At 32.2% G+C, this 13,031-nt stretch overlaps 1 protein-coding gene across 4 annotated transcripts; it reads right to left on the bottom strand.

Moving 5' to 3' along the window:
- Positions 1–723: 723 nt before the first annotated feature.
- Positions 724–7,818, bottom strand: LOC143237879 (apicoplast pyruvate carrier 1-like). Of its 4 annotated transcripts, none has more exons than XM_076477581.1 (7): positions 7,696–7,818; positions 5,851–5,978; positions 4,853–4,979; positions 3,945–4,223; positions 3,475–3,597; positions 2,278–2,487; positions 724–1,149 (listed from the first exon to the last, which is right to left on the bottom strand). In XM_076477581.1, exons 1-7 carry the CDS (start codon positions 7,732–7,734, stop codon positions 1,048–1,050), a joined length of 1,008 nt encoding a protein of 335 aa, XP_076333696.1. In that variant the 5' UTR covers positions 7,735–7,818; the 3' UTR covers positions 724–1,047. The 4 variants fall into 4 exon arrangements, with proteins under 4 accessions (XP_076333696.1, XP_076333697.1, XP_076333698.1 ...); XM_076477582.1 differs by lacking the exon at positions 7,696–7,818 and adding an exon at positions 7,199–7,455; XM_076477583.1 differs by lacking the exons at positions 5,851–5,978; positions 7,696–7,818 and adding an exon at positions 7,199–7,457.
- Positions 7,819–13,031: the final 5,213 nt, after the last annotated feature.

The raw sequence follows: 13,031 nt of genomic DNA, 5'->3' as shown, positions 1-13,031 counted from the left end.
TTTCGACGAACTGGAACATAAAGGCAGGTTTAATAGCTACAATTTTCACGTTTGGTACACTTCACATTTTTTGGCCCAGTGAGTGCTTATGGCCTACCTACAGTCACAGCAATGGAGGTAGAAGAGTATGTAATTTATGTATAGCAATATGTAACTATTTGAATTTAGAAATAACAACCTATGTATGATTCACAGATTTATTTTAAAATCCCAAGAGACTTTACGCATGGGTGTTTTTGTTTGTTTTATACTTGTAACATTGTCTAACTATTTCGAAACATTCATATTGTTTAGGGGTTCCTGATTAAAATATTATACAAACTTAACTTTCCCTGAAAAGTGCAGAAGCGGTGACGTCACACTTTTTTCATGGTTCTATACAAACATCAAGCTTTGGTGAAACAGCGTCGCAGTCGCTATTTATTTTGAATCAAAGTCAACAGCAGGGGAGAAAAATCACTACCAGTTAGATGTAGAGAGTTTTCAGTACACAGAAAGTATTCTAATACACTCTGTGCATGCAGATATGAAGAACAAGACAATTAACATTACGGTCAGTAACAGGTATATTATTTTAGGCTAAACTGATAAATATCGCTTTCAATGTCCATAACAAGTTTTTTAGGTGTGCTATTTGATAAGTATGTTATTTCATGTGTATTTTTGATTCTATATTGTATGATGTGAATAGTGATTTTTAGTACAAAAATGTAGATGAAACAAACCACTCTTTTAATTGATAACAGACACATCCACAATACGTAAATACAAGACAGAAGATATTTACTATTATTGCATTTTATAACACTAATATTAATTTACAATTACTACTCTGAATAATATTTCGAGTATAAGTATGTTATTTCATGTGTATTTTTGATTCTATATTGTATGATAGTACAGTATATCTAAGACATTATGATGATTCTAGTCAGCGTGTGTTGTATATATCTAGAATGTAATTAGGTTTAACACTCTGAATATTTAAATCAGTAAAATTTCCTGTAATGAAAGTTGGGTCGGTGTTTAAATAAAAAGTTATTTATTTCAGAGCAAATGTTTAATATTCTTTAAAAGCAGCGCTTCCATAGGTACGTTTCTCCTCGTCATCTTGTGCTTTAGAAGTTTCCGTTTGCTGTTGGTTAGATTCTGGAAACAAAATGGTAACAAGGATACATGGAAACCGAAAAACAGATCGAGTATATATCACTACACCTTCTCAAGTCCGAAATTATGAAGTACTATAAAACAAACAAGATTGACATAAGCCTTATTCGTGTCTTATTAAAATTTCTAACCTTTAAATTTTATTTAAAGCACAACACGTGTCAGCTTCGTTCAAAATGATTCATTTTTTACCTCTGGAGGTAAAATTTCACTAAGGAAGAATAGTAAATTATAATTTATATCACAATAAAATACCCACCGAAAGAAGTGACAATTGCCATTATACAAAACATTCCACACCATCCACACGATACTTTGAGACAAAAAAAAAACAACTTTATCATCAACCAAAGTAAAACAATGAAAATAATTTGTCTAACATAAATATTTTATATTTCGGGCAAAATGAGGAAATTAGACGAGACGTAACTAGACATAAAATATATCGATTCCCATTCAGTTTTCGATCCCTTTATTATTGCAAATAAAACCACGACCTGTATTTCCAGAACGTAATTTTATTGACCTAATATTTCGATATTCCAGCTACCATATGAGCTTTCATATCCTGATACTTCACTAATGCAGTTAAATCTAGCAAAGATAATAACAATAAACTTTTGATTAGAATGAGAAAACATTTCAATATAGAAATGTCTTGGAAATGGTTTGCTATTAATGTCTTCAAATGTACAAGATCGCTCTATCCACCCTTTTTTTCCTTATCAATTAAAAGGAAAAAACGCCATTTGTGTATGTGTTTTTGTATAGCAAAGCCACTTTGGGTTATCTGCAGAGCCCCTCGAGGGTAATCGAACACCTATTTTTATCGTTGTAAATTCGTAGACCATCCGCTTTACTAGCGAGGGGCAACAGCATTTGTATGCTAATTATACTTATTATTATTCTAATAAAATGCTCTTTGATAACTCACTGTAAAATGTAAAAATAGCTTGTAATGGATTTCGAGATAAATATGTCATGACTAAAAATAGCGATCAAATATCTTTAGATTTTTTAATTAAAAGGACATCAACTCATATATGTGTTCAGTAGTGGGTTAGGCTTAGTTAAGAACTTATTCTATTACTCCAGCTCCCATGGTCTTACCGCCATAAATAGAATCATTCCATAGATAACAACGGTGTACTTCATTCCAAACACCTCGGCATTAACAGCTGGGATACAAATAAAACAGATTGGAAAGGTGGCGTACAAAACAGAAACCCATATTAGAAACATCGCTTTACCCCCAGTAGATGACGCGATCAACGTGAATAATAACACCGTCTTCATTCCGAACAAAATTAAAACAGTTGACTGTAAAATAAAATAAAAATTCTAAACTTAAAATGCATTTATTCGTCAATCAAATACAACAAATTATGTTAATTTTGAAGATAAACAAGAAATTACAATCACAAATAATAGCATTCACTAGACTAACATGATACTGTATACCAATTAATAAAATTATACGACAACTTATTATTATTATTATGAGTTATATAATAACGTTAGTTCATCAGATTGTTTTCATTATATGTACCACTATTCGGATAAATCTGGTAAGTAGATCAGTCTACTCTTAGTATGCAAATAGCAGGTGCAAATTCTATCACCGAACATGCTCGTTTTTTCTCTCATGAAGGTGTTTCAATCAATTTCCCTTTTCATTGTTAAAAGATAAGGCAAATATTTTCCGGTAGGTGGTGTAAAGTAACTGCTTTCTTTCCAGTTTATTACTTTAGGGACAACTCACCCTGATGGCCCTTGAATAATTTATTGAAGAATTTAATAATTAAATTATTAAGGGGATAAAGACCTTTATATCTGAGCTAGTTATTAATGATGTTTTTATTTTAAACTATATCTTATCTTAGTTTTTAATTTGTATTTGTTATATTCATATTTTTTAACAGAATGTGAAGCTTTAGTTTTGTTATTTCTTCTAGGACATTGTTTTTGAAGTGGTTTATTTCGTGTACTACAGGGATGCAGTAGATATCCACATTAGAAAGTTTTCAATGGCTCATCGTAAATTAGACTTATCAATGTAAAAACTGGGTTTCGATACCAGCAATTAGTGAGAGGAATACATAACTCATTGTGTAGCTTTGACTTTACCAACAAACACGTTAGAAGTGACGCCAAAAGTCTATACGTAAAAGATTCTAGCTATTTTATTTTATTTAATAATAAAAGTATGTATTTATATAGGTTACAAAATATTTTAAAAATAGATATTCTGCTTGTTCTCTAAAAATATGAAACAATTAATATTTTAATATTTGAACATAAACACACCTTGTAAGAAGTTTTTTGTTGAATTACGCCTATCAAGCTTCTACTGAGTGCGTGAAACGCTGAAGACACAGAACCAACAGAAGCGAGAAACGTATCATCGTGAATGAATGATTGACCAAATATCTAGAAATGTATATATATATATATACATGAAAATAAAATTTTAAAATATCATTACATATGTTAGGGTTAATATACTTTAATTTAAATCAATCTGCACTCTACTGATTGACGAAAATGTAAATGATAAACTCAGTTGAGATTGTTTATTTAATAATTCACTTTATCCGTTTACTTTCATCTCAGACAGTTATAGCTGTTGTCATAAAACCTTAATGTAGGACCGAATTATGAAAACGTAATGTTCAGGAGATAACAGAATTAAAAGTCCTTAATAACCTTATCCGTCACTGGCCCCATAACGCGAGTTTACTTTATTATTAAATAATATTAAATGTGATGTCACATACTTTGTAGAATGTGTTCACGAATGTTACTGAGTGAAAAGAACAGACAGCCGTTATAACTAGCAGATAGAACTGTTTGGTCTTGAGGGCTTCTTGTGGGGTTACTGCAAGGTCTTTAGACTCAACCAATGTGGGTCCTGGTGAGTTCTCATTGGTCACTTCCTTGATGTCCACAGTGTTATCTCGCCCTTTCTGGTCCATGTTAAAAACACTCAAACTTTGTTGACAGTTTGGTTTGATTTTTTTAAGGTCGAGAGCATCAGGTTCATCTGATTTCTGTAACTATAAAGTTTAATTTCATCAAACTTTTGATCGATTAAAAATAGATCTGATATATCGATGCATTATTTACTGCAACAAGCCCAAATTACAGTTATATGCACAAACATCTTTAACGACATTGACAATAAATTTATAAAGAACGACGCATATCGAAAGTAAACTATACCAAACAAGGTTTTAACTGTTTACACCAACAACTGGTATCTAAAGTAAACTCTCCTAAACAAGGTTTTATCTGTTAACACCAACAAGTGTTATCTAAACTAAAATTTTAAAAACTTTCCTGAACAAGGTTTTAAACGCTAACTAACGATCGCTAAATAACAAACTATTTTCCTTTCACTAATTGTTAACAACAACTACGAGTTTATTTTATTTCATTAGTTACTGATGAATTTGTGAAACACAGTACAAAGAACTGTAGTTTTTTTGACATTGAAAGAAAACAAAAGCACTAACAGTAAGTTATTTATTTGTACTGACTACAGAGTCCTTCGGTGAGACAGCATGGAAATCATGGAGTTGGAAGATTACAATCTGGAGTTAGATTTTCCGTAGTAAATAAAACATATAGCCCAATTAGGCATTCTTTCATAGAACAAACCAATCTAACACGAACTGTTCCCTACCTCCACTTCCCAAGACTTTGGTTCACTGTAGAGTAACAAACCTACAAATAAAAAACAGCCGTGTACTCCTGCCATCAACAAAAACACTGAAGGAACTGTGTCTAAAACATCAGGATCATCAAAGTATCTGAAACACATACAAATGTATTGAAGACAAAATGTGAAAACTAGTTGATGTAACATATAAAAGAATATATTAGTCGAAGAAAATATATGAGCTGACCAATTAAAAAACATAAATACGTTCGGCGAGAAAGGATGCATAAATCAACCATTTAGAAAATATGTAGCTACATTAGTGTGAAGAAACATACGAAACTACCAATCAGAAGGAAAAATATGAACATCTCAATTAAAATAACATGTAATTTTTTTCTGGAAGTTCGCTACATTATTCGTGGTATTAAAAATAATTAAAGGTTATCATGAAAGTTTCAAAATCAGATTCAACACCCCACACACTCACACCTAATAATTATAGTATTACTATCTTGCAAACTTTCATCTGTGTTTTCAGGCGAGTGTCCCAAATATTATTAATAATCAAGTTCCATCATTACCATCATGATTTTCATTAGCAAACACAAAATTGTTATACAATCATTATAAATATTTTATAGTGTGTAATCTATTCGTAAACTCGTTTTAATATGAAACACACAGCGCCCCCACTCCCACTATGAAAGAGACCCAGTCTCTACTAGTATAAAATATTAATTAATTTGTTCTTTAATTTTGCTTTGGCAATTTTTATGTGTTGTAGGCCTTAAAAAAACCCTACACAGTTCTCTCCGCCATTTTGTTTCTGACAGTCTTACCCATGAGACTAGTAGTATTCGTTTTATTAACGTTCTATAACTAGTGTGATATCCATAATCAGTAGGTATTTCTTGTAAAGAAGAAAATTGCCACATCGAGAATATAGCTTACAAAAACACAGCGAGCAGTATAAAAAATTCTACAAAATTCTCTCCGTCATTTTTTTTGGACAATCTTACCCATCAGACGCAGGCTCCAGGTTGTTAGGGTTAACGAAAAACGTCTGTACATTGTTCATTAAAAGAGGAGTAGCAGCATATCCTGAAGTAAGTATTCCTATTACTGTGCTTTTCTTCTCTGGAAACCACTGAATAAAAATTTAAAAACATTAAAAAAGAGCAAGCGGTTAATACTGACAAAAGAATTCGTATCAGTCTGTATAGGCCTACGTCACTGCAGACATAATAATCATACTTGAAAGAGTTAATGATAATAAATCTTATACATATATGATCCCATAAAAGACCCGAAATGTGACTTCAAGTTACCATATCAACATGCTCGCTCGTTGTGAAAAAAACTACACGTTGTCGGCTTCATAGGGAAACGTATGGAAAGTGATCTCGTCATCGCGTACAACAGCAGTCAACAGCCAGAGCAAAAAATAACTCATCATTTTTTAGGTTCACCAAAGAATAAACAAGATATTAAAAAATTTAGGCCTAGGTTAATAATACAAGGTATCATTGCAAACGCATATATGGCAGTCGTCACCTAACTTATCTATGAGTTTCTTACCTTCACTCTCTTCATGAAGAATCTAATGCAATAATAATAACAAACAAATGAATTGATGTTCCATCAGAGGTCTTAATTTAACGTCTTTATTAATTCTCGAATAACTAAAACAATTGCACGTTTTGGTGATATATTAGCAATATCTTCAGTTTATGAATAAAGTATTGAATAAATTTGTTTGTTTTATGTTAACCACAAGGCTACACAAAGGACTGTGTACTCTGCCAGCCACTCGTATGGAAACTCGGTTTCTAGCGTTATAAATCATCCTGGCATACTGTTGTGTCATTGGGGAACAGTTATGAAATCACAAATATCTTTAATACAGTATTCAGAACAAATTTAAAAAAATGTATTCAATAAGTTTATTTTTTATTTCAAGGAGTAATAACTATGGAATATAATACGTAAATTTTGAAAACATTTTTAAAAGCAATAATTTTGTATTTGATGAATACATTATTTTGGGGTTATCGTAATAAAAGTTATTTTCTTCCTCGTAATATTATTCAGTGTAGTTATTATAAATCAACATTAGTGTTATTAAAAACAATAATAGTAAATATTATCTTCTTTCTTATAGTTATGTATTGTGGATTTGTCTGATATCGTTTAATTGGGTAGTTTGTTTCATCTGCATTTTTGTATTGAAAATCACTATTCACATCATACAATATGAAATCTAAATATACACATGAAATAAGATACTTATCAGATAGCACACCTAGAACAACTTGTTCTGGACATGAATGCGATATTTATCAGTTTAGTTTTAAATAATATACCAACCTAAAACAATTTCTTCTGGACAATGAACGCGACATTTGTCAGTTTCGCCTAAAATAATATACTTATTACTGACCGTAATAGTAAATGTCTTCTTCTTCATATCTGCATGCATAGAGCCTTTTTAGAATACTTTCTGCGTATTGAAAACTCTCCACATCTAACTGGTACTGATTTTCTCCCCTACTGATTGACTTTTATTGAAAATAAACAGCGATTTCCATGCTATTTCACCAATACTTGTTGTTTGTTTAGAACCATGGGAAATGTGTGACGCCATCGCTTTTGCACTCTTTAGCGAAAGTTAAGTTTGGATAATATTTTAATCAGGAACACCTAAACAATGTCAATGTTTCAAAATAGTTAGACAAGGTTACAAGTATAAAACAAACAAAAACACCCATGCGTAAAGTCTCTTGTGATTTTAAAATATCTGTGCATCATACATATGTTTTTTCTTTCTAAATTAAAAAAGTTACATAAATTACATACTCTCGTACCTCCGTTGCAGTGACTATTAGTTGGCCATAAGCAGTCATTTGGCCCAAAACGTGAAGTGCACCAAACGTGAAAATTGTAGCTGTTAGGCCTTTCTTTATGCTCCAGTACGTCGAAGCGATCGCCCCTCTAGAGTTGAAAACCAAAAAGAAAAAAAAAGTTACAAAAGTACTCTATAACCCTAAAATGTTCGAGAGAGTTGTTAGGTTCGGCATTTGCGTCTGTAAATCAGGAAATATAAATCGGAAATAAAAAAACCTAATACCGAAAACCTACCTAAGAAAATAAGCGAAATACATGTATCAAATACATTGGCGCTGTTCTTACACAACTTCATGCGCTGAAGTAAAAAATAATATGTATTTCTTTGAATAGAAAACAGAAAGACAGTACTGAAAAAGGACGATTATTCTTGTTCTTTATAGGTTTACAAATTAAAACTGAAATTATTTTACAATGGTTATAGACACATTTCAAGTTCCAAGAACAATGGGTATATTTTTTTGCAATCCTTCAAAATTATCCCCAATAAAGGATAAAAACCAAATGAGCAACACATTTCTTTTTGACCGACTATATGGAGTTGTCAATAAACAAACAAACAATAAACATCTGTAGTGAATCACATTCAATGAGAAAGGGAACCGGATAAAAATGGACACTCCTTCTTACAAGTTTCCCGCTGGTACAGTGGTAAGTCATGGGATTTAAAACGCTAGAATCAGCAGTTCGGTTCCCCTCAGTTGACATAGCAGATAGTCCAATGTGACTTTGCTATTAGAAAGAAACTTCTAAAAACAGAAAATTTTGATTACATGTTGGTGGCCAAAGAATACACAAGTACCAAATTTGTCAAAGATGAACTTCACGTAAACGGATATACTGTATACCGGCGGGGACCACTACAATAATTTTACGATAGATTTTTATCTCTGTGATTTTACTTCGCTTCCTAGATGCAGAAAACGAATATCTTTTTAAGAAAATTATGCATTATATTTCCGAACTCAGGTGTTAATTTCAGTTATTCCTTATGATTTATGCAATGAAATATATATATTTTCGAATTCAACGCACGAAACTGTATTAAAATAAAGTTTATTAACATAAGAATTTAACAGTTTATCAAACTGAAAAGCGCCTTCACTTTTAATGTTGTGTCTTTAGTAAACCTTCCAATTGAATTTCCACAGAATATATTCTCATTAATATTCCACGTCAGATAACGAAAGAAAAGTGAATTTAGTCTCTGTTCTTAGTTTAAAATCCAAGGGAGTTATGGGTATCTTACATGAAGCAGGACAAGCCAAAGATCATGGCTTTACGTCGTCCAACCTGAAGACCTAACCAACCTCTAAAATGTATGAAAGATACACCAACGTAAAACGTATACACTACCCAGCTGACTTTTTCATAAGTTACTGTTCCGTCAACTCAGTTTTTCAGGTACGATGTCAAGTATGGATTTAAGTTACGGAAGGTAGGAAATGTACCAAGTCCAAAATGGATCAGAAAGCATCCAAATACAGAAATATACGGCCGAATTTTCATGTTCTTCATTGTGCTAGACTGTGAATGAAAATTACTGGAAAAAATATTCAAGTTATTTAACAGAGCACAGATGCCCAATTGTAATGCGTTGTGCTCAAATCCAAACAAATACATTTACTGAATAATTTTAACATTTGGTTATTTCACAACAATGAATATCGTTAATATTAGGTTGTTTTCTATACAACTACAGTTTTAATAACATAGTTTTTAATTGTAAATATTCCTAAACATTGCTTAAAATTCAATATTTTTACAGAAAACGCTAGACACAGAGGTGTCTGCGCATAGCCGACTATAATTCTGAACCGTAAGAAGGACATCAAATGAACAACACCCACCGCCAGTTTTTTCAGTACCCTTGTCTAAACGGAAAGCCATTAGTGAGACTATGGCGTCACTTTTAAACGGAAAGCTATCCGTGAGACTGGCCCTGCTAGTACAGCAGTAAGTCTACGGATTTCCAAAGGGCTTCGATTCCTCTAGGTGGGCTCAGCAGAGAGCTAGATGTGGCTTTGTTATAAATAAACACACACACACACATTTTGTGAAACTATGGCTTTACTTTTATCCTAATACAACTGCGACAATCGTGGCGCGAACATTGAACCATAGGTTGAAATAAATAATCAGACTACACAAGAATCCTTTTTTTTGTAAACCAGAATATTTAGGCTCTTTAGTTATTTTGTTTCAATAATAAATATATTAATAATCAAATAAAGTTCGCTATTTTTTCTATAAAATTATGAATTTAATAAGCGCAGGTGAGACACGTTTAACAAATAAACGATAAAATACTCCATAAAACAAAGAAAACCTATCACTTGCACTATCCCATACACATGAAATATTAATATACCTCTATCCGAAATAAGGAAAATACCAGCAGATAAATACCATTTTAATATAACGACTAGGTTCATTTTCACACCTGAAATGAAAATTTAACACTTTAAGAAAACTATATAATGAACCAACCAAACCAGGAAACCTTTACAAGATAAAATGTGACAGTTGTCCAGTGTTTTACACAGGTGAGACAGTGCGTAATTTGAACACCAGGTGAAAAGAACACCAAGAACCTTCTTCCCAAGTCCACGAACGTGTGAACAAAAACACCCTATATTTTCTGAACAAAATATCACCATACAAAAAAAACAAGCTGATATTAACATAAGAAACATCAGAGAAGTCTTGTTAATAAAATCAAACAATCCTACAGTTAACGAATAGCTAGGTACATGTCTGTATGTGTTTGATCATTATTTCATCACACTAACCTAATGTTATGAAAATTTGTTGTGCAATATATCCCACAGTTTAACATTTGTTCAATTTTGTTCATTTATTCAGTTTCTTTATAAATAAATAATATGTAAATTCGTGTGGGTTCATATGAACATGAATAACTAACCACTTGCGATTCGGGCCCGGCATGGCCATGTGGGTTAAGGCGTTCGACTCGTAATCTGAAGGTCGCGGGTTCAAATCGCGGTCGCACCAAACATCCTCGCCCTTTCAGCCATGAGGGCGTTATAATGTCAATTCCACTATTCATTGGTAAAAGATTAGCCCGAGAGTTGGCGGTGGGTGGTGATGACTAGCTGCCTTCCCTCTAGTCGTACACTGCTGCTAAATTAGGGACAGCTAGCGCAAATAGTCATCGAGTAGCTTTGTGCGAAATGAAAAAACCAGACAAACAAAAAAAAATGCGATTCTATGATTTAAATACATTGTTGGATCGTTAAATATTAATTTAAATGGAAAAAACACAAACCGCTTGTTCTGGAGAGAGATCGTCCCAGTTAGTGAAACGTTGTACCTGTTTTAGTAATATTTTTCCTCACTGCTAAAACTGTAACTTGTAATAAAGAAATACTTATAATTATTAAGTAAACTCGAAATTAAATTAAATATCGAGATAGAGCGACATACAGATGTATTGGATAATAGATAGAACAGGCACATAGGTGTATAACAGACGATTAAGGCAGATAGAAAAAACAGGCATTTTTATATGTATATATATACATATATATCAAACAATACATACAACGTTTAAACGTATGTAAGTTCAGGCCTTACCTGAAAGCACCAGGCCAGATTATGAAGTGAATATATTTTAAAACTTTTACCAACACTCTAATGTACTTTCTCATACAACGTAAGTTAATATTTTCAGCTGTTTTAGAATCCACTGGCAAACGTGGTTTGTAAAGGTTTTCAGCTGTACGTAAACAATGAAGCCATATGTGATTTTTGTGAACCGTACTTTTATCAGATGCATTTTTAGGTATTAATATATTCGTGAAATGAAACAGGAAAAGAATAAGGTGACTATTTGACATTCGAAAGAAAATACAGCAAAAAAAAAATGTTTTGAGTGTTATTTACTAATTCGGTCTGGGATGGTTAGGTGGATAAGACACTTCACGGGTCGCGAGTTCGAATCCAGTTCACACCAAACATGCTCGTCCGTTCAGCCATGCGGACGTTATAATATGACGACCAATCCCATCACTCGTTAATAAAAAAAGTTTTCAACTGTGAATTGTAGGACTTCCTGTATTGAATGAAATTTGTTTTTTCATTTTAACAAGTTAAGATGAAAAACAAAGCAACAACAACAAGAACAAGTCAAGATATCTAAGCCAAAAGTAGGCTTATATATATGGAATTGACATTGACGTGTTACTTATTCTTCGTGATGTAAGACAAATGTGGTCAAAGTAATGTATTTCTCATAGAAATTCGAAGTAACTAAAGTAAGTACGGATCTGTATTGAAAACAAATAAATATGAATAGTTATAACAGTTATGTCTGGTGTTCCTGTTTTATTTTGATTATATTGTCGGTGTTATGTGACATAATTTATGCAGCAATTTGTGATGATTCATGACAAAGGGTTTGAGGGAACAGAATTATGACAAAGCTAGATATAATGACGTTATTATCTAGACTATGTAAGTACTGTTCAAATGTGGATTTTTATGTGGATCGTTATTTTGCAAGAAAACACAATTAGGCGTTAGGTTAGTGGGTTCAGTTGAATTTTGGTAAACAGTATATTTTTCGTGTTTTCGGCAGGTTTGTACGCAAAAAATTATGAATTAGTAATAATTTTAGCAATATCTTGAGTAGTTTTCTCAATTGTTTGTTCTATGCTGGGTTGAGGAAAGTATTTCGTTGGGTAAACTTACACGTATAATTCAATATATCTATCAATAATGAATCAAACGATCCAATTTCCTTTATCGGTTCTTTGTATGGCAATGTCTTCATTCTTCCTAAGAAGTTTTAAGCCTTTTTTTTCTTTACGATGATGTCAAATTTTGTTTTATAGATTTGATGTTGTTTAGTACTTTTGAAGCTTCTTTACTAAATTCATCTACGAAGTTTTTTTAATGGACTTGGTTTTGGTTTGGCAATGAAATTGGTTATTACATTACCCTTGTTGATTGGAATGTTTTTCATGTCTCAGATGAATTAGATACGAATGTTTCTTGTGGTCTTTGACTTGGTATCATTTGATGTTGATTAAGATTAGAGTTTGATGTTGTTAGTACTTTCTTAGAGAGATCTTCAGAGCTGATTTTTTAATCTAACACTGTGTAATTCACACCATTATTTAGGTTGTGTTTCCAAGTTACTGAATTCAAAGTTCGTGGGGTTGATTATATTGTTCATTGATTATATTCGTTTTGTTTGTTTTTGTACTAAAAACAAACTTTTTTCTAGTTTTCTGTCCACTTTGTGATTGACAGTTAAGCCTTTATGGTTGTT

The sequence above is a fragment of the Tachypleus tridentatus genome, chromosome 13 (genome assembly GCF_004210375.1).
Source record: "Tachypleus tridentatus isolate NWPU-2018 chromosome 13, ASM421037v1, whole genome shotgun sequence".
NCBI lineage: Eukaryota > Metazoa > Arthropoda > Merostomata > Xiphosura > Limulidae > Tachypleus > Tachypleus tridentatus.
Note: the sequence above shows the minus strand (reverse complement) of the source record. Positions and strands in the feature narration are given on the sequence as shown.